Raw genomic sequence first — 20,933 nt, forward strand, 5'->3', positions numbered from 1 at the left:
TGGATGTTAACTTTATAGATGCCTATATCTTATTTACTGTAGACTTCTTTTACAATCAAAAGAGAGAACAGGGTACTGAACAAAGGAAAGTAACCCAGAACTTTATACATATATATGGGTTATAATGTTGATGAACTTGGATGTAGGCACTTATGATGCTGTAGACATCCAAAAGATGTATCTCTTCTCTTGAATGAGATTTTATTTATAATAAGGGATCATTTTTCTTCCTTCTGCCTTGCTGGATTTTGTTTGTTTGTTTCTGGGTACATTAGGCACACTACAAACACAAAAGATAGAAATAATATCGTTTGAAAGAAGGGGTTGACAAAGACTCTAGGACAATTCTGTTCAAGTCTGCCTTTCTTAGTAAACAGGTTTCTTTCAGAGACTGAGAAAGAAATTCAGGTAGGATTTCATTTTTCAAATGCTAAAGATACTGCAAAATGTCTCTGGAAAAAAATTCCTCTCATCAGAATTGGTCAAGGAAGATGGGTGAACAGAGACCACTGTAAAGGATGGAAATGGGACACTGGAAAGAACAAATTAGTAACTATGAAAAACAAGGCAAAGTCATACAGAAGAGAGGGAAGAAGAAAAGTAAGGGAGAATGTAAGAGAAAAGGCATACGCTAAGAATAACAGCTAAAAGGGGATTAACAGCTGTGCCTCGTATGGCATACAGAGTGTTAAAAATACTGGGGAAAATCAAGTTGAGGAAAGAAAATAATATCCATCTGGGAAGAAGCCATCAAAGCCCTTCTGAGAGAGGGTACAGCGTAAACTTAGAGAGAAACTGTAGGTGTGCGAATTGTGCTAGTCATTCAGTGAGTGTGGAAGCATGGATGAAAGAGGTCTATGCGAGGTTAAGTACCAGCAGTCCAAAGAGCCCAGCGTATTTGCTCATTGTAATTCTAGAGCTCTAAGTGCCATAAATTATCTAAAAAACCAAAAAGCAAAAAACAAACAAAACCCCCTAAGAACAACCCCATCCCCCCAATCAAAACCTTGTCACCTGCATCATTATTCAATACTCTGTTTAAGTGGGAGAAGGACATATTAGATCATTCAAACTATTCAGCTCAAGGCAGTGTGGGTTTGCTCTCTACTATATATTCCCATGCAACTTGTGTGGCTTAAATCTGAACTGCTCCAGTAACGAGGATTACATCTCTTCCTTTGGAAGTGTTGCATGCTTGGGCTGGTTGTTGATAGACTACTTTTTTAAAAAAAATTTTTCCCCCCCTCATGTTCATTGTAAATGTTCCCTTCTGCTTATTCTGTTATACTGTTCCCCAGCATTTTGAATTAAATAACATCCTTCATAGTAGGCTGTTCTCATATCAGTAGAGAAACACTGTGATGCAATGCAAATCCTTTATTGTATTTTATGGTCTTTTGGCAAAGAAACCTGGCAAAGCTGTGTTCAGAGTGTTCTAATAGAGCTCAGGAGCACTTTAAAATTAATATCAAAATGAAAGATATATTATTCTCATACAGAGACATACTGCAAGTTCTTTTTAAGGTTAGAAACAGATTTTCTAATAATTTTGAATTTGATTCAAAGGAAAAAAACCAAACAAACCAACATTTCTCCTAAACTTAGTTTCCTCAGCTGCTTCTTATAAAAACTTTGAGTGAGGATTACAGCAGTGAATGTTTAAAATTGGGCTCCTGGGTAAAATTCAGGTGCCTGAAAACCTGAATTTTCAGCAGTTTTTTTACTCCTGAGGAACTGTGGAAGCAAAAGTTGCTTAGCACAGTTAAATCATAGAATCATAAAATCATAGAATAGTTTGGATTGAAAGGGACCTTTAAAGGCCATCTAGTCCAACCCCCCTGCCGTGGGCAGGGACGTCTTCAACTAGATCAGGTTGCTCAGAGCCACGTCCAACCTGACCTTGAATGTTCCCAGGGATGGGGCATCTACCACCTCTCTGGGCAACCTGTTCCAGCGTTTCACCACCTTTATTGTAAAAATTTTTTTCCTTATATCTAGTCTATATCTACCCTCTTTTAGTTTAAAACCATTCTCCCTTGTTCTGTTACAACAGGCCCTGTTAAAAAGTTTGTCCCCATCTTTCTTATAAGCCCCCTTTAAGTACTGATAGGATGCAATAAGGTCTCCCCGAAGACTTCTCTTCTCTAGGCTGAATAACCTAAATGCCTAAATAGAATTTTAATAGCCTAACTCAAACTCCTGATTTTGGACTTCATTACCTTTTGTCTATTGACATGTTCAGAATTTCCCTGGATACCTTTTTTATTTAAAGAGAATAATTTGAAGAGAAATAATTGCAGAAATGTTTCCACTTACTGTCTGTTTAAGTCTAGCTGACCAACATTTTTGCTAAGTACATTCACAGCTGAAAAAGGAGCCATAATAATATTATACTGGAGCACAAGACCACTCTAATGAAGGCTGAATACTAAAGCATTTGGTTGTACCAGAAAATAATACCAGCTTCACTCTGTGCAAATATATGTTGAAGATAGAAAAGTATGCATGCTGGGAAGTACAACTGGAGTTACTCTAAATTCTCACAAAAATATGAAGTTTAGATAGTCTTACACAAGTCTTTATGTGTGCACTAATGTTCAAAACATAAAATATGCTATGAGAACTGGTGTTTATTTGCAGATAGAGAATAACAAAATGTGATACATAAATCAGTGACACCACTTCTGTCTTATACTTTGGTAAATCTCAGTCATCTACTTTCATAAGGGATATAGCAGAAATGGAAATGGTCCAGAAAAGAATAGGACAATGGAAATAATTAGAGACCTGGAACGACTTCCATATGAGGAGAGAGAGCTGTAACATACAGAACTATTAGATGGGAAAGAAGGTATGTGGGATGCTGTTATGGAAGCATACAAAATAAATAATGGTAGGGAGAAAAGGAACAGCCAGTAACATTAAGAGATATTTCCCACTGATAGAAGATAGTACTTGATTGAGTTAAATAAAGGTTGCTAGATATCATTGAGATTGATAAAGATTTTTGAATTATTAGAAAGCTGAAGAGCTAGCAAAGGATAGGTGCTCTTAAAAACCTCAGGCTTTTAACTAGGGACACTCATCTTTGAAAGGAAGCACAACCTAAGTGAGGCGTCAAGTCTAGAAGGCCAGATTGTCAAAAATGAGTAACTTCCTAAGGGTGAACACAAGAGTTGAAAGGAATTGCAAAGTCTAAACCCTGCGGTATTTTGAGAATGGCTTTAAATAATTTTGTTGAATTTTCAAACATAAATTTAAAATGTAAGTAGATATATTTTATATTACATGTACGTGTATATATTTTTAAAAACTGTTATCAGTATCAAGAAACCTAAAAATATCCCCCAAGATAAGTCGCAGACAGAAAAATTATGTTCTTCCTTGGTAAATCATAGTATTCAGGATTTTCCAATTTCTGAAACTGAAATTAGTTATTTTAAAACTATTTTTTGTAAAATAATAATAAAACAGCTGAACAACTTCATTTGAAACCAAGCTGGTGATAACCATTGTTTTTTGATTACAAAACATGAGCTAAATTTCCTCCAGTAATGACATCATCATATCAGAAGATTTATTTTTAGATTAATTTAAATAAGTTGGGAAACTTTCAGAAGTTTGCCTGCGAGGAGCCTGTGAATAATATAGCTGAACAGTGTAGAGATATAGGGCTGAACAGAAACTGCTTTTGTTTAGTTTTACACTCTGAAAAGCTTGGCTAACATAGTCCCTAGTACTGGATGACAACCCTAAGAAATCTGCTTTGGTACTTCCACCATGGCTAGACAAACTTTAAGAGAATTTCGGAAGAATATAAAGGCAAATGAGGAAGAGAGAAAAAAGTAAAAGCCACACAAAGGATAATTTTTTAAAATATAGGTGGACCGAAATACAAAATCGAGATCCCACTGTCAGTGTCAGTTTTGGTACAGACTGGTTTTGGGATGGGGGCCACCTGTAAAACTTGGAATTGTTTGTGAGATTGGTTTCCAAAATACCACCCACCTCTGTCCCAGTGTGAGCGATTCTAGGATTTCAGTTGCATGTAATCCTTAAAATAGACACTCTAATAGGTCACAAAGCCTACAGGGTGTCAAATATATGCAGGATACCAGGGGGACTCACATGTCTCCATTTTGGCCTGTGTCTATGCCTAAATAGATTTGTCACATTTTTTATGTATGTTTTAGGCAGGGGCAACAATCTTGGCAGCAGCTGCCAATACATTTCTAAAATAGAATTTCTGAAAAAGCAGACACTAGCTTTCCAGTTGAAATGATTGTTCATTATGATGAAAATTTAAAGTAACTTTTTAAAGATTAAGTAATCTCCAAATTCAAATATAGACTGATGCCTGAAACTTTTACTTTTCCCCAACAAAAGACAGAGAAATAGAAACATTGAGGTGAAGGCTTAATTAATCACCATAGAGCTATTGCACATCTATCTCCAAGACTGTAGAAGTCCTTCACCTGTATAAGATAAAGTTGGATAGAGATCACATCATTCTTTGCAAAGGTCATCAAAGATTTTGTGATTATTGTTTTCTTTAAACTGTTCATTCCTCATAATACTTTGAGTATTATTTGTCTGAGGATGGATAAAGCATTTTGGAACATTGCTGACAAATTATGTTAAGCAATAGATAATATAATCATCAAAGAAGTGTATACAAGTTCAAACCAAGTAATTCAGAAATTGTATTGGTCCAGTGGGAAATTATGTTTCAAGCCAAATGACACAAAATGTGCCCAGTCAAAAGTCACATATATTTTCAAATGCATTGTTCTTTTTTTTTTCCAGTAGAAGAAAATAGATCTAGAGTGTCTATTGTGTTAACATTAATTTGCATAACTTAGGGTAGCTGCCCAAGTACACCTTCCCACAGGATAACGGAATGTAAAAATTCAATGGGAAAGTATATTTAACAATAAACTTATTTTTCTTTTCCTGTCTTTTATGTTGTCTGTTAGACTGCATAATAACATTTAGTTTGATCTAAACTTGTATAATTCAGAGGACTAATGGAACAGTAGAGAAAGTTTTGTCATGAATGTCTGGTTTTGTGACCTCCTAGTAGGAGAGAAATGAAGCATTAGCTTCCTCTTGAATGCTGACAAGAAGCTAAGCTTAATTCTCAAAATAATACACATATATGCTAGGAATTTACCTCCCCAGAAGTGCCTATCGAGTTCATGAAGTAAATAACGTGGTTACTGGGTCTGGCATTTCTGAAAAGGTACAAATCTCCTGGGTTATGGGTAGTTTTCATATTTTAGAAAGTTATGCAGGAAAAGTAAATATGTCCAAAAATTTATTTTAATCGAATTCATGCTTTTAAAAGCATAGCAATTAATTTATTCAAAACATTAAACAGTAAGTAGTCTATTCCACTTCTTAGACCACTGTTGTTATGATGTTAAAATTATGCTGAAGAGAGTGAGAATAGAGTGAGAACTTCAAAGAAATGACCCAAAGGTTACAGGCACAGGGGAAACTCCATTGACATAAGCAGAATTACCCCTGGCCTACTTCATTAGAAAGACTTCAAAGACACCTTATATAATACAAGCTAGTATTTAAAAAAAAATTAAAATCCCAGTGGGAATCCCAGGGTAGAATAACAGATTCAGGTGTTCTGAAAGGTAATTTTAAATCTTAGTGTTTGGACTGTGTTCAGCAAGAAAAATTTTCTACATTATATTGATTCAGCCATATATTGGAATATAATAATGAAGATATTAAAATCTAATAGATTTTAGACAGCAGTGTAGAGAGTAAGGTGATGATATAGTTCTTGGTCATTTTTCTTCTGTGCATGGAAAAAATAATATTGGTACTCATCTGATATATATTTTGAAGTGACAGCATGTTTTGTCTGGTACCATTTCCCTAACAATATCTTTTCATTCCTTAAGCACTTGCCTCCTGTTTGTACCTCATCCTTGACATTGCTAAGGTTTTTCTCAACATGATGAGACATAACTAGTGAGGCAGAAATCTAGAGTATGGCATATCAGTCACTTCATTATTTTTCTTCTGAAGCATAGAAGCAAACAAAATAAGACTTTTGCTAGATGCACAGAATTTTCTGACCAACTTGGCTGCAAGCTGTAGGACTGAGGTGGATCAGGAGAGTGCTTGAAACATGGTTATAAGAATGCATGAGTAAAGTGACAGTAAGTTTTTTCTTATACCTGAAATTGCATTTTTATTACCAATGTGTTATAACATACTGCAATGTAATAACAAAACATGATGCTTTTCATCTATGAATTCCAATTTTTTTATTAAGGTTATTTTTCTTAATATTAATTAAATTAAAAAACACATACTTGACAAAGTTGGAGAGACCACACCAGAGCTTTAAACAAAACCTCATTTAATGCACTGAAGCCATCTGGTGTTCCACACTTATTTTATTCTGTCGTGAAGTCCTACTTCGATCCCCAAAGGTGTCAAAGCAAATAGCTTCAGCTAAGGTTGACAGTGTGTGTTCAAGAATACTGAAAACATGCGTTTGCTCAGTTTCTCTCTACTTCCTCCTGCTTTAGAGATTTTATGAGCAAGCGGTTTCATTTTTTGAGATATCTTAAAGCAATAACAGAAATACCTTTAGTTTAAAAAGAGATCAGAAGATAACTATCAGAAAACTTCTACCCACAATTCACAAAGCTGACTATTATAAAGATGCATTCCACTTCTTGATCACCTTTATTTATATTTTGAAAGCTGGGCAAAAATTGAATCTTAGTTTTGCACTTAGTGTCATGGAAGAGGAGTCCCCTTACCCTTCCTGTAGCTGGATCCGATTGAGCACATGGACCCACTGAAGTGGAAAGCGCTACAGGGCTGCAGTCAGAGGCCGGGTTGTCTTTGTGCAGTTGTGTAGATATTCAGTTAAACATACACATCAGCACCAGCTTTATCTTGTGTTTCTTGTTTATTCTGTTCAGGTGCTATAGACTTCCTGTTTCCCTTGGAGACTTTCTGTATTGATATGTGTTTTTCAGAGATGCTCAGAAAGATCAAGCAAGAGTTTTTGGGAGTCAGCCTCACCTGACTCACCTAACATTTACAGTGTAGATGTCGAGTCCTGGTCTGGGCTTCCTTTAGAGTCAACAAAGGCACTTTTGTCAAGTGACTTGTCGTAGGATGAGGTGAATTGCATCTGCAAGTACCTTTTTTCTCCATATTATCTGTTAGAGGGTGATGATATTAGTGTTGTTATTTATATGACGGTATCTACATTGGAACAGATTAATTTTATATTCTTGTTTTCTAAAACTACATAATAACAATATTAATTCCAAATCATCATGATTTAAAAATAAAAGTATTTTCATACCTTGATCAGGAAAGAATACCTTAATTTCCAAGTTACGCTGTATAATAAAATGCAATAAAATGTATTAGGTAGGATCAAGCCAGACTTTGGTTTAATAGAGATTCAGTAATGAAATAAGTCAATTTGAATGTGCGGCATTCGAAATTTATGTCAGTGGGAAAATATTTAAACTCTTCAAAACAGAATTGGGGATTCCCATATTTTATCCCTATTAACTTGTTGATGGTCACAGCAGAAGGTCGATATTTATTAGTACTGAAAAATGAATACTTTAAGTACATATTTTTACATTTAAATTCTTGATTGCTAATATTGATATCAATTACCCACCCTCATTCAAAGAGTATATGTCAGTGCCAAATATCACTTCATTCTGCTTTGTGAAAATGGTATTATTCACTCACATGAAAAATATTACAGGGGATATCAGCATATATAAGCCAACTAACAACACTGCTGGTTTCACCCAAACGGCTTGTTAGTGAAAAATTTCTTTGTATGCATACCATTCTTCAGGTGGAAACACTAAATGCACATTAGGGTGCCTGTGTGGAAAAACATAAATCAATTAAAGAAATACGTACACTAGAAATATTAAAGAAAGCCAGTGGCTTAATCTCTCTTGTAGCAGTTTGTGAAAGACCTCTTTAGTTCTCACCTCTCAGTGAATGGCTGGTTACTCACAAAATTGCTGTCTCAAACAGAAACTATTAAGGAACTATATTGCAGCTGGATAATTAAGTGTCTCTATCTCTTTGTAAATGGGCCATAAGGCATTTTATTATTTTGGCTCACTAATGAGGACCACTTTATGGTATTCCTAAGTGATGTCTTTCAAATGCACAGTGAATCGAAGTATTATTGTTGTTACCAGTCACTAAGGCTGGATTTATTGGGAAACAAACTTGATAACTGTTGATAATATATTAGGTAGTAAATAATTATGCTCTGGAGAGGGTGAAAGCTCACTATGTTAACATCATTTTCCAAGACCGAGTCAATTCCTACAGCACTACAGGAGGGAAATTCTGCTTTAAATGATTTATTTAATAAGTAGTCGGGTAGCTTGAGTGCTCTTACTATGCAATTGTTTGCCTTTACTTCAGACTCTTAGAGGGTGTGTGGGAAGGAAAAATAATATTCTGTTAGCTGCTAAAACATTTCTGTAAATGTTAATGTGAGGCATCTAATTGGCTACACCTTTTCTCTTTCCTCCCCACCTTGAAAATATGGATCTGACATTCTTGTGTGTAATGAACCTTAGTGTTCCTAATGAATCTGAAACTGGACGAGTTCCTAGGCTGGCAGAATCCTCGTAGCCCTACCAACTGTATTTCAGCATGGCCTGGTAGTTATGCTGGATTGTACTTAAGAGAGGTTTGCACATCCATTCGGGCCTCCCACATGCATTAAGTGGTATGAATGCAGCCATGAAGGTCTAGAGGTTGGTGGCAAAGGGGCTGTTTTTGCTTTTGTCATTGCTTCTTGGAAACAAAATCCTTCCACTTCTCCATCCAGTCTAGTGATTGTAGGGTCACAGGATGAATCAGGTCATTGAGCTGCTCCAGTGGAATAATAAACCTGTATAACAAACAAAGAAACAAAACAACCACAAAACAACTAAGCAAACAAACAGAAACCCCAAGCCTGCCTCCCCCCTTCCTCCCCACCAAACCAAACCACTTTCTGCCTGATCTCCTATTAGCTGATTCATTCTGAGGCTATGGAGACAGTTTACAACCGACGGAAATGGGAAGAGCAGCACTGCTCCTTTAAGTGACATCCTGCCATTGCATGGGGTTTTGGGTTATGACTAAGTGGTCTTTTAGACACTAAAAATGTGTGTGTGTTTATATATATATATATTTTTACTTATATTGCCATAAACTCTGAACCCTTAAATGAAGGCCAGCATTTTCCATTCTAATCATTCAGCAGATGAGTGTGCCTGAGGAACGAATCCTAGAGTTCTGCTTTCTTCCACCTTCTAAAATACCCATGTAAGTTCAAGATAAGCTCCCAAGAAAATCTTGAATGAAAGACACAGGAGGTGCCTATTAATGGTCAAAATGAAAATAGTGTTTTATAATTATTACAAAGGAACAGAAAGGAAATCAGAAAAAATTGTACCACAATATAATTAAAGATGTGCTTAAATACTGTATAAAATATTAGACCCCACATTTCAAAAAAAAAAAAAAAATCAAAACAAAAAAAGATGGAAAAAGCTACAAAGACAGTTGATCAAAGATGTGAAATAACATTCATTAAGCATATCAGAGATACTTCAGGCAGTGTAAAAGATATTAGAAGCAGTAGAAATCGTAAGTGACTTGCAGAGCATGGATGCAGAATTACTGACACTTTCAGCTAAGAATGAAGGGTCACCAGCTGAAATAGACTGGTTAAAAGCTAAAAATGGGAGATTGTCCTTCATATGGTACGTGTATGGAGTTCCTTGGTATGGGACACTGATTAAAATTCATGTGGCTTCAAAAAAGCCACATGAAGAGAAATTAATGAAGAAAATTCTTTCAAAGCCTATTAAATATACAGGTATTATATCTGGCAGAGGAAGCACCTATCCTGTAAATTCTTGGATATGCTTGCCTGCTCTTCTGCTGTTCTCCAGTCATCTGCTTTGGACATCTGTTCCTACTGAAGCCGCTTTTTTGGGCCAGGTGTTAGCCCAGCCCTTGCAAAACCTTACGGCCCTCCTGGGGAGGGAAAGGCCAAAAGGAAAAAGAAAACAAGGAGAAAATAAATAATTATGAGGGTGCAAGCAAAGAAGAAAACAGAAGAGCAATGAAGGTTAAAAGATTAAGTCTGGTGAGGAAGTCCCATGACTTCTAAGGCCTCTGATGCTGGAGATGGGACACTGGAGAAGCTGGAGAGGCAATGTAACCTGGTATAGCCAACTGTCATAACTTTTTTGGGGATTAATGGGAGCCTTAATAAAGTTTTATAAACTAGAATTTGCAAATTTGTAATCTATAAACTTGATTATGGAGCAATCGTTCCCAGAACAGAAATATTTTATTCCAGTATGTCAAAATGAACGGGTTTTTTTGCCTTTGGCAGCTCTTTTTGTCAGATTCAGAGCAATCTCACAAAGAAATATTAGTTTGAAAAGCGTTTTGGTGAATGTATACTTTGCTGGAAGGAAAATGTATGTCCAAACTCCAGTCCTAAACTTTCTCTCACCTCCCTAATAAACAAACTTGAGTACACAAGCATGTAAAAACAATGACTTATCTGGGAAGACTGCTGGACTCCGAGACATCCAGAAGCAGCTTTCATATTAGTATTCCTCCACACACACTTTTTTTAAGATGATATTCAAACTTTGTGGAGATGAAAATAAAACACAGTATTAATACAGGAGGAAATGGTTGATGTTGGAGAAAGTTTTGAATCAGTTAGTGGTAGTTTGTCTTTATAATAATTTAGAATTGGGTACTAAGTGCCTATAAATTCACATTTAAAACTTTTACTTAACGAGCTAGATGCATAAGAAGTTTCTAATTTTTTATCAATAATAAGTAACTGAAATTTTTTTTAATTTCATACCTTTCAATGGATTGTAATTTTCTTTTTTTTTTCCACATTGGCTATATTGGGTGATGGTGGTAGCTTCAATAACCCAGAAATAATTTTTGGAGAGGAAAAACACATAGTGTGTGTTATGTACCTGAACAGATTAGAATCCAGAAAATGCACTTTTCAAGTCCTTTTTGACAGGGACACAATTGTGCTCTTACATGGCTATCATTTTAGTTTGTAGGCAACACTATGGTTATTTGGAGAGCATATCTGACTTGAAGTCGGCCTCCAGGTTTGTGCCATTCCCTGTGGTTTGCGTAGCATTTGCAGCACAACTGTGTTGTCACACGGTTTTCTTGTTGCAGGGAATAGTTGCACATCACAGCCAGCTGTTAGGTTGCAGTTTAATGTTTGTTCTCAAGTGGAAGTTGAGACTTGGTATATGCAAGACTAGGCCACTGAAACAACAGACTATACCTCTGGCTGTAAGTCAGCAAAAACTGAGTGGCTGTAACTCTTTGCATATTTTTCCTCCTCAAAACAAAAATAATCTTCACCCTTTCTCTGTCAGATCTGTTTGTGGTTCCTGCTGCTAAGTCTGGGAACATGTATACATGCATGTGCCATGTTCCAGGCCTCCTCACTGGGGATATTTGACTGACATCCTTTTGATAACATTAGCAAACTGTTCCTGATTTGATTCTTCGCAAGCCAGGCACTATTTGCCATCATAACTGGAACTGTGGTGGTGCACAGCAGCTGCACCCAAATGGCTGGGAAGGAGGTCAGAGATACAGGGTCTCTTACAGAAATGTAGGATTTCCCACCATGTGTCTGGAACCATGACAAGGTCAAGGCAAAATTTATTTGCAGTCTGGATCTAGACAGAAACTGCCATTTGGTGGTCCTTGAATGACCCTGTCCTGGAATGCTACAGCTGTAGGTAAAAGCCATCAATTTACAACCTTCTCCTTTTTGATTTTTTAGAAGCTGCACATCTGGAGACAGAAATTTTCACCTCAGAAGCTTTTGATAGAGCAGCTAAAATTTAGGTCAATTCTCTTTGCCAATAAGATATGGAGAAAGACTTTTCCTTCCCGGCTTCAAAAGCATGAAGAATTTTTTAAAGTGTATTTTGGTATGTATAGTGATTATTAAGTCCTATAAGAAAATTAGATTCATGTAAATAGAATAGTAAAACAATGAAAATATAATAATTCACTAAGACACTACAGAAATCTCCAAATATATCACTATCATGCAAAAAAACCAACAGCTGCCTCCCATTTGCTAGCAGTATCACTAAAGGACATAAGACGCTAGTGATTAACTCAGTCTCAAATGATTTCACAAATATGTGAAGATCTTAAATGATTTAGTAAATATGAATATGATTTTATGGATTCAGTCAACATAATGAACTGCAGTTTAACATTCTTTGTTGCTTACAAACTGCACTATTCATTCACCAAATATCTGACAGAGACTTGAAAAACAATGAGATAACCACTTCATTTTCTCAAAAACAATCAGAAATCTCAATTAAAAAAATCAAGTATATTATTTTTTAAATATTTTTTCTAGTAGAGATGAGATTATATAATTTTCATAGAGCTAGGAAAAAATATAAAGATTGTAAATTTTAAATTTATTATTCATAGAATCATAGAATCATAGAATCATGAAGGTTGGAAAAGACCTCTAAGATCATGGAGTCCAACCGTCAACTCACCATGCCCACTAAACCATGTCCCTAAGCGCCTCATCTACACGTCTTTTAAATACTTCCAGGGATGCTGACTCAACCACTTCCCTGGGCAGCCTCTTCCAAGGCTTGACCACTCAAAGAAATTTTCCTAATGTCCAATCTAAACCTCCCTTGGCACAACTGAAGGCCATTTCCTCTCATCCTATCGCTAGTTACTTGGGAGAAGAGACCAACACCCACCTCGCTACAACCTCCCTTCCAGGTAATTGTAGAGGTGCCCCCTCAGCCTCCTCTTCTCCAGATTAAACAGTCCCAGTTCCCTCAGCCGCTCCTCATAAGACTTGTGCTCCAGGCCCTTCACCAGCTTCGTTGCCCTTCTCTGGACACGCTCCAACACCTCAATGTCCTTCTTGTAGTGAGGGGCCCAGAACTGAACACAGTATTCGAGGTGCGGCCTCACCAGTGCCGAGTACAGGGGCACAATCACCTCCCTACTCCTGCTGGCCACACTATTTCTGATACAGGGCAGGATGCCGTTGGCCGCCTTGGCCACCTGAGTGCACTGCTGGCTCATGTTCAGCTGGCTGTCAATCAGCACCCCCAGGTCCTTTTCCTCTGGGCAGCTTTCCAGCCACTCTTCCCCCAGCCTGTAGCATTGCCTGCGGTTATTGTGACCCAAGTGCAGGACTCGGCACTTGGCCTTGTTGAACCTCATACAATTGGCCTCAGCCCATCGATCCAGCCTGTCCAGGTCCCTCTGCAGAGCCTTCCTACTCTCAAGCAGATCAACACTCCCACCCAACTTGGTGTCGTCTGCAAACTTACTGAGGAAGCACTCGATGCCCTCGTCCAGATCGTTGATAAAGATATTGAACAGGACGGGCCCCAGTACTGAGCCCTGGGGAACACCGCTCGTGACCGGCCGCCAACTGGATTTAACTCTGTTGACCACAACTCTCTGGGCTCGGCCGTCCAGCCAGTTTTTTACCCAGCGAAGAGTGCACCTGTCTAGGCCGTGAGCCGCCAGCTTCTCTAGGAGAATGCTGTGGGAGAATTTTAGATTAGTAAATATTTCAGAAGCTATTCATTCTTAGTAGCCAGTTTGTATTTCTTTAAACCTGGGCAGAAAAACAGGCATCCTTCATTTGCAATAGCTGTTAGGAACTAGTAAACTCATTTACTATTGACTTATTTTCATGACTGATAGAAAAATAGTCTCACCCTATACAGAGGCATACACAACTAACAATCAGTGAAGGGATTTCCCTGTCTATTGCTTTGGGAAAAGGCCCTCATGTCTGAGCACTCTCACTTGCAAGCTCCAGCAACCCTTTCTAAGAAAACTGAAGAGGCTACAACCTCAGGTGATGACCCCGGCTTTCTACTGAAGGTTAATACCCTGTTAGTAGAAGCAGCAAAACAGCTGCTCAGCCCTGGCAGTTCACAGCCTCTGTGTTAGCAGAAACCTCATTGATTTGGGTTCCTGTTCCTCCACGGGGCCATGGAGCAGTTGCACTGCCAGGGCTGTTGCCTCTACATGGGAGCAGCCATCTGATAGAGCTCTGGGCAGTTATGGATGGTACCTGCTGTATTGTCTAGACTCAAATCATCATCCAGGGCATCAAGGAAAAGAAACAGCCAAAAGCCTGATTGATAACTGAAAGAAATAATTCATCAAGTAGGGAAACACAGGTAGCACAGTCCAAGGATAAAGTTATTGGGCTAAAAATTAACCAAACGACTTTTGGAAGTGCAATGAAAGAAGAACTTATTTCTCTTGTTAATTCTCCTTCTGTTCAGGAAAGCAGGATTTTCCACATAGACATCATTGCTTCGAAGGAGCATGACTTCATCACCAGTTTATTCATCCAGAAAAGGCAATCAAAAACACCCTCCAGGGCTCCAAATTTTGGCTAAGCATTCAGGTTTAAAAAATGATAGTATTATTTTGCTTGACATAGACTTATATTTTTCTTCAGGTACCTAAAACTTTGGTATAAGCATTATATTTGAAAATAGCTAAACTAATAGAAACCTGTGTAAAGTCAATTAAGATCTTGAAGCTGAACAAAGAAATGTAATGGCTACATATTTGGTTTTAGAAAGACTTTATTTGAGCCTTGTTACTTTTTTTAAAATTTATTTACACATCTACCATATGTGAGCCAATGCATCATTCAGGAACTTCACTTGATGTATTAAGGATTCAAGGTCTATGTAACGTTATAGAAAAACAGTCTGGAGCTATAGTAGGTAGAAGTGGTTTGGAAATTGTATGGAATATTAAGTTAGAAAAACAACAGCAAACCATAGAAAAAACATATTCTACCCTAAAAGAACATTACCAGTAACATTCCTGAGTATTAATTTTCTGATAAATTTGGGCTGTTCTTGTTCAAATTACAGTCTGATGTATTAAGAAAAACTGAACTTTGTGCTGGTCATGCTTGATATACTGTGCTGCAATCTGTAGTAGTGCAGCTCCTTCACAAGGAGCTGAGCTTTCCTTCCAGTGGGAGCACCAACTCCTGAGAGAGGGATGAGAGGTACCCAAGGAAAGCCATCTTCTTCTGGCTACAGGTTGACTGAATAAAACCCACTACAGCAAAAGAAGGGTATTGGGTTGCTTAGTCTATAGGAAATTAACACATCTGCTGTCTGTGATCTCAGGTGTTTCAGCGGTTTGATACTGAGAGGAAGGATGGAAGGAACTGGGCATATCTATGACATCTATCTGTCCTTCATCTCTTACATCAACAGCAGTTTTATTGTGTTTTTTCTAGTCTTTAAGAATGAGGAAAAAATTTATTTCTAAGTATGCTTCCTACAGATCCACCTCCTCAGAAAATTATTTTCAAATCTAATTCTAATTACTCTGAAGCTAAAATCTTACCTTGTTTAAAATTTAAATAATATGAACTTTAAGATATACTCATTATGGTTTTGTCTAACTTTCAGTTAAAAATGAACCAAATTCAAATTTCCTTGATTGATTCTTAAGTAGTTATTTCCAAGTGGTTTTCAATGTGTGTATAATGGTTAAATAGAGGTAAGATTATCTGTCTACATATAGATATTAAAATATAAGTACTTTAAGACTTAAGGAAATGAACACTCTGCCTGTGCATAACTAAATATATTTTTTAGACAAAAGAGACTGATGTCTGCAGTTGAAACAACAGTATTCGAGAAATTCAGGCCAGGAAGAATGGATCTAATCTAAAGCTCCTTGAAATCAATGAGAGGCTTTGCTTTAACTCCTCTAGGCTTTGGCTCCAGCCCCAAGTAATTATTCAAGTTGGACTTTGGCCGTTGATACTAACACCATCTGCTTACAGGAAAGTACCATGAAATCTTTAATTAACACAAATCATGAAGGCCTCATGTCTAAAAAATGGCACCTTTGAGAGTGCACTGTTGATGCGTACCTTGCTGAGGACCTCATTCCCTGCCATCTCACAGGGAAGTCATCTATTGCGTTGCCAGCACTACCTTTTCCAAATATGACCAAGTTTCAAAGCCACTGATTTTCCAATTGAAGTTCATATGCAAATATATGAACCAGGTTTTATTTTTATTGATGGTGTTGGATAAAAATAATAAATATGCAGCAAATATATGGAAAGGGAGAGGTAAGGGGGTTTTGTTTGTTAAAATAAATTTTTAAAAGAAGAAAATAAAAAACATAAAAGGGAAAAAAGAATATGACATGTATAAAATGCTTACCTAGAGAGCAGGATAATCTTACAGTTCAGGATTGGATTTCTCACTATTTTTCTATTTTCACCTTTTCACAAAATTACTGAGGTAAAACATTTAACCTTTCTTGTCCTTGATTTCCCCATCTGCGAAATGGTATTAGTGCCAATTGATCTGGCAGGAATTTGCCATCCTAAAATACTGCTTTGAAGTGTTCAAAGGGGAGATAGATAGTATATCAAGCTACAAAGCCGTGAATTATTGCGTACCGCCTTATGGCCTGGATAATCCCACATGCTGTGCAAGGCCATTGCTTTTTTACACACCATTGTCATTAAGCATCAGCTTTGCAGCGCAGGCCACTTCATTGAGAGTGAATAAGGCATAGTCCCTTTTGTACCTATAACTCACATTTTCAAGCCAAAAATAAAAAAGATGTGTCTGTCACCAAACGATGAGTGTGTCTGGAGAACTCAAATATTGTTTCCTTATTGTAGGGACTAATGAAGTACTGGCCCGGGCCCTGCATAGCACTTAAGGACATGTTTAAGTTTAAGAATCTGAGTAGACTGATGGATTTCTATGGGAATACTGATGTGTCTAAAGTATGTGTTGTTGGAATGAAGTCATATCCTTCAGTATCATGTGGGGTCACGATACTTGTGTTTGTGGTAGTGAAGGAACACTCTCAGATGTTACTCCTTCTACAGGGAATCTCCCGGTTGTTCAAGATTGGGATCCTCAAACATCTCGCCCTCCCGATTTCTCATCCCAGACTCATATATGTGGTCTGTCTGCAATACACAGGATCAAGATCTGCACTGGTGTTCTAACATTAATTGTTCTCCTGTTCAGAGCCAAAAATAAATTCAATAAATCATGACTCTAAACAACTGACTTCAGTAGCATTGATTTTTCTTCTTTTTTCCAATAATTGTATCTAGCAACTTTTATGTATGTAGATATGAAAATAATGAAATAATTCTCTGCCAAAAAAGTAAACTTAAGCAAACAGCTCCCTTACCCCAAGCCCCTAGGCTGCTTAAAAAGCAGTACCTCATGGAGGAAGGGCACAAGCTCTTTCCTTCCAGGGTTCTGTGTTGCTGTCTTGAGCATCTGTCTCAGATCACAACACTGAACAAGCTTGTCCACCTCCATGTGCCATCTCTGGGGCATTCTTTGGCAACCTCCCAGATACAGCTTGAGTCAGGGACAACACCTGCAGCTGCACAGACCCTTGCATTCAGAAGGAATACGCTGTGTTCACCTCTCGGTAGACAGAATGCTCTGTTTAGCTATTTGCATCATGACTTACTTCTGCTGGTGTCTATTTGCTATCTGTCTGAAAGTTTCATACTAGTTCTTTAATAGAATTTACCAAATGCACTGTGTAAGGACCATAGCACAGTTATTACTGTGTGTGTTTAAAAGGAATACAATGTGCAAAAGTGGGCTTCCTTGATGGAGAAATGCTTAAAATCGCTGTTATAACTTATACTATCATGGTTTTTTGTTTTGCAGTTTTACTAAAGAATGCAAAAAAGGAGGAAGAAAAGCCTTTCAGAGACTGTGCAGATGTATACCAATCTGGTTTTAACAAAAGTGGGGTCTACACTATTTATATTAACAATGTGTCAGATCCTAAAAAGGTAAAGTAAATATTTGTTTTATTTTCTTATTTGTTAATATGATGTTGCTCTGGCCTTAAAAGAGCATTTGGAGCCTTTATTGAAGTTCTTATTCTGCAAAATGTTGTACTGGTATAAATAACCTGGGCTATATTCAGTCTTGAAAAAAATACAATAGAGTGAAGAAAATTATAAACTGTATTATTCCAGATATTCTTCTTTCTTGCTGACAGAGAAGCCTTCCTAATTTCCAACATACATTCAGTAGTTGACTCACTTCCTCCTACTTGGCAAGTTCAGTTGGCTGCACATGGCTGCAAATAAATCCACGATAAAATTTAGAAGAGAATCAGTAAAGTGCTATAATGAAGAAGCTGATGGGGGGATTATCTGGAGGCACAGGGAAAGAAATAGCAGAATGAGTAGGTTTTAAAGATAAAGGTTTACAAAAATCCTGCTTCTTTTGTAGGGAGCAGGGGAGAGTATTTTTGACTATAAAGAACACAACATGCTGAAATTAGCACTGTTTAAAATGATGAAGCATGTATAATCTTGTTCTTCTCAAAAAAGATCTTTGGGAGGTTTTTTTAATGAAAATGAAACATTAGTCTGTAAAGGGGACCGATTTTTTGGAAGGTTTTTGGTGCTAAAGTACCCGAGTCAGTTGAAGCTAGAAACATGAGAGAATAACCTAAGCCTGACTTAAACGTGGAGGAATGGAGGAATGCTGGCTGTCCTTCTGATGGGGCACTATTGGGAGCAGCCCCCAACAAGGCTAAGAGCTGATTACCTGAGAGAGGAAAATGCAAGGGTGACCAGAAAGTGGACCAAAGAGGAGGGAGGGAAGCACATGTATCTGAAGAATTTATTCTTACTGCAGTAAAGTGGTGACCCTGCAAACAGGAAAAGGCAGTAACAAATATTGTCGATGTTATTGTCTATAGTCCTTTTATTATGATATTAAGATATGTAAAACATATTTCTAAACTGAATTTGGTTTTATTAGAGGTCTTTGGAAGCCTGTAGATGTCAAGATGTCATAGTTTACTAAGGAATTAGAGTTCATTAAACCATGAGTAGAATTGGGGAGGGAGAGTGCTATAGGCAAAGATCAATATAACTCCGGTGAATGTGAATGGAAAAATAATTGACATGACATAAAATACATAGACCCCTTTAAGCATTACTGAACAGGCCAAGAATAATAAAAGCAGTTCTGTAGAAGCTGTTCAACTCAAAATAGAGATGTAACATCAAAGTCCAAATTGTATGTACAAATTGTCAGTGGCTTTTCTTAGCCTTATTAAAGTTCATAAACCATCCCCAAAAGCTGGGTTGCAATGAAAAATAATGGTTACCTGAAAGCACTGTGGCACTGATCCTTCTGGTATATTTAGCTTAAACCCACTTCACTGGTAATACAAGAACAGTGACACTATCGAAGCCACCCTGTGTTTCCTCTATATCCCTGTTTGCAGACACAGCGATCAATCAATACAGGCAGCACAACTCAGCTGATATCATTGCATTATTTTTTCCCAGAGGCTTCCTCTTTTAGCAAGAAAACTAAGGGAGGGGGGGAGAGAGAGAGAGAGTGTTGAGGACATTTCTGCTACCACCTGTTTCTGTCTTGCCCTAGCGATAACACAGCAAGAGCTGATCCCAGGCACATGAAAAGTGTGATTGCTTTAACAGACGTTTTTTCAGACATTAAAGTCATATTAACAGTCTGCAAGGCAGTGCTGTGCAGAGATAGATGAACTAACTCCAGCTGAGATAGCTTCAAAATCCCATCAATGCAGCACTGTGCCAGGACTAATTAGCCCAGAGGTAGCATCATGCTGACACAGTTAGATTGCTCTGGGACCCAAGGTAACATCCTGACAGGTACTCCATGGAGACATACCCGCTTCTTTAATGCCAGCTTAGTTATCTGGATTACCACAATGCAATACACAACTTTGACGTGTCTTAAGAGGCTTAATACATTGTTACCTTCTGTAATATTCACAGCCACTGGCAACTGTCTCAAGTATAATGATTTTATACTTCAGGTTACAAACATATACCTTCATTTCATTTTATATTTCCTAAGAGATACTTACTAGAATCCTGACATTCAGTAGAAAAAATCCCTTTGTCATATATACAAATGTTACTGTCAGTTCTAGTTTTTTACTGGTTTTACCTTCATATATTCATAGACAATTATCCTCTGTGCTTACAGCTCGATACCATTTATATGCCTTGTTTTTATATGCTTACAAATTTAGATTGCAATTTTTCTTTCACGTTCCTAGTTTCCACAATTCATTAGTTTAGTTCATTAGTCTTCCAACCCTGCACCAAAAATTAGTGATTCATTTCTGTTTAAAAGGATCTTAATAATATCCCTTATTTTTGATATGGGAAAAGAAAAAGATAGGCTTAAAGTATTAAGCTAGTTAATTGGCTTACTTTGATGTGTGTGTGTGCAATGCCTGGTGGTGTTGACAAATGATTGTCCCTAGGTCATAGTGAGAGCAAAGGCAAGAAGAGTCCTCTCAGTGCCCCGCAGAATGGGGTCAGCTAGAGGGGAAGCAGAGACTGCTGATGAGCAGAGGAGCAGTGGGAGTGAGGTTGTCACCATTTTGGAGCTGAAGGAACAATGTCACCTTCAGGAGCTGAAGTAGGCCAGGGGGACTGGTCTGAGTGCACACAGAACCTCGACATCTCCCCTTGGATCAATGTATTGGACTCTCTTAGTGTTTCCTCTAATGCGCTCACAGGCATGACTTCTACCAACTTCTGGGTGCACTGCACTGAAAATGTAATGTTACCAATTGCTAGTGGGGTCTATATATCTTGATCTTTATGGCTCTGGAAAAGCAATTGCCACCGTTGCCATGAATGCAGCCTTCACTCCTTCCCCTCTATATTCTGCCTGTGGACTTCCTACCAAATTGGTGTAGATGGTCTCTCTGAGCATATCTGCCAGGATTTTAACCCATTATCATAGAATCAT

At 37.6% G+C, this 20,933-nt stretch overlaps 1 protein-coding gene across 1 annotated transcript in view; it reads left to right on the forward strand.

Moving 5' to 3' along the window:
* The window catches only part of ANGPT1 (angiopoietin 1), a 181,356-nt gene that overhangs the window by 93,690 nt on the left and 66,733 nt on the right, over positions 1–20,933 (forward strand). The window contains exon 5 of the mRNA XM_075141280.1: positions 17,823–17,950. Within this exon, the coding sequence (XP_074997381.1) occupies positions 17,823–17,950 (128 nt within the window). The remainder of the gene's footprint in view (positions 1–17,822; positions 17,951–20,933) is intronic.

Source organism: Calonectris borealis, chromosome 2 (genome assembly GCF_964195595.1).
Source record: "Calonectris borealis chromosome 2, bCalBor7.hap1.2, whole genome shotgun sequence".
NCBI classification, from domain to species: domain Eukaryota; kingdom Metazoa; phylum Chordata; class Aves; order Procellariiformes; family Procellariidae; genus Calonectris; species Calonectris borealis.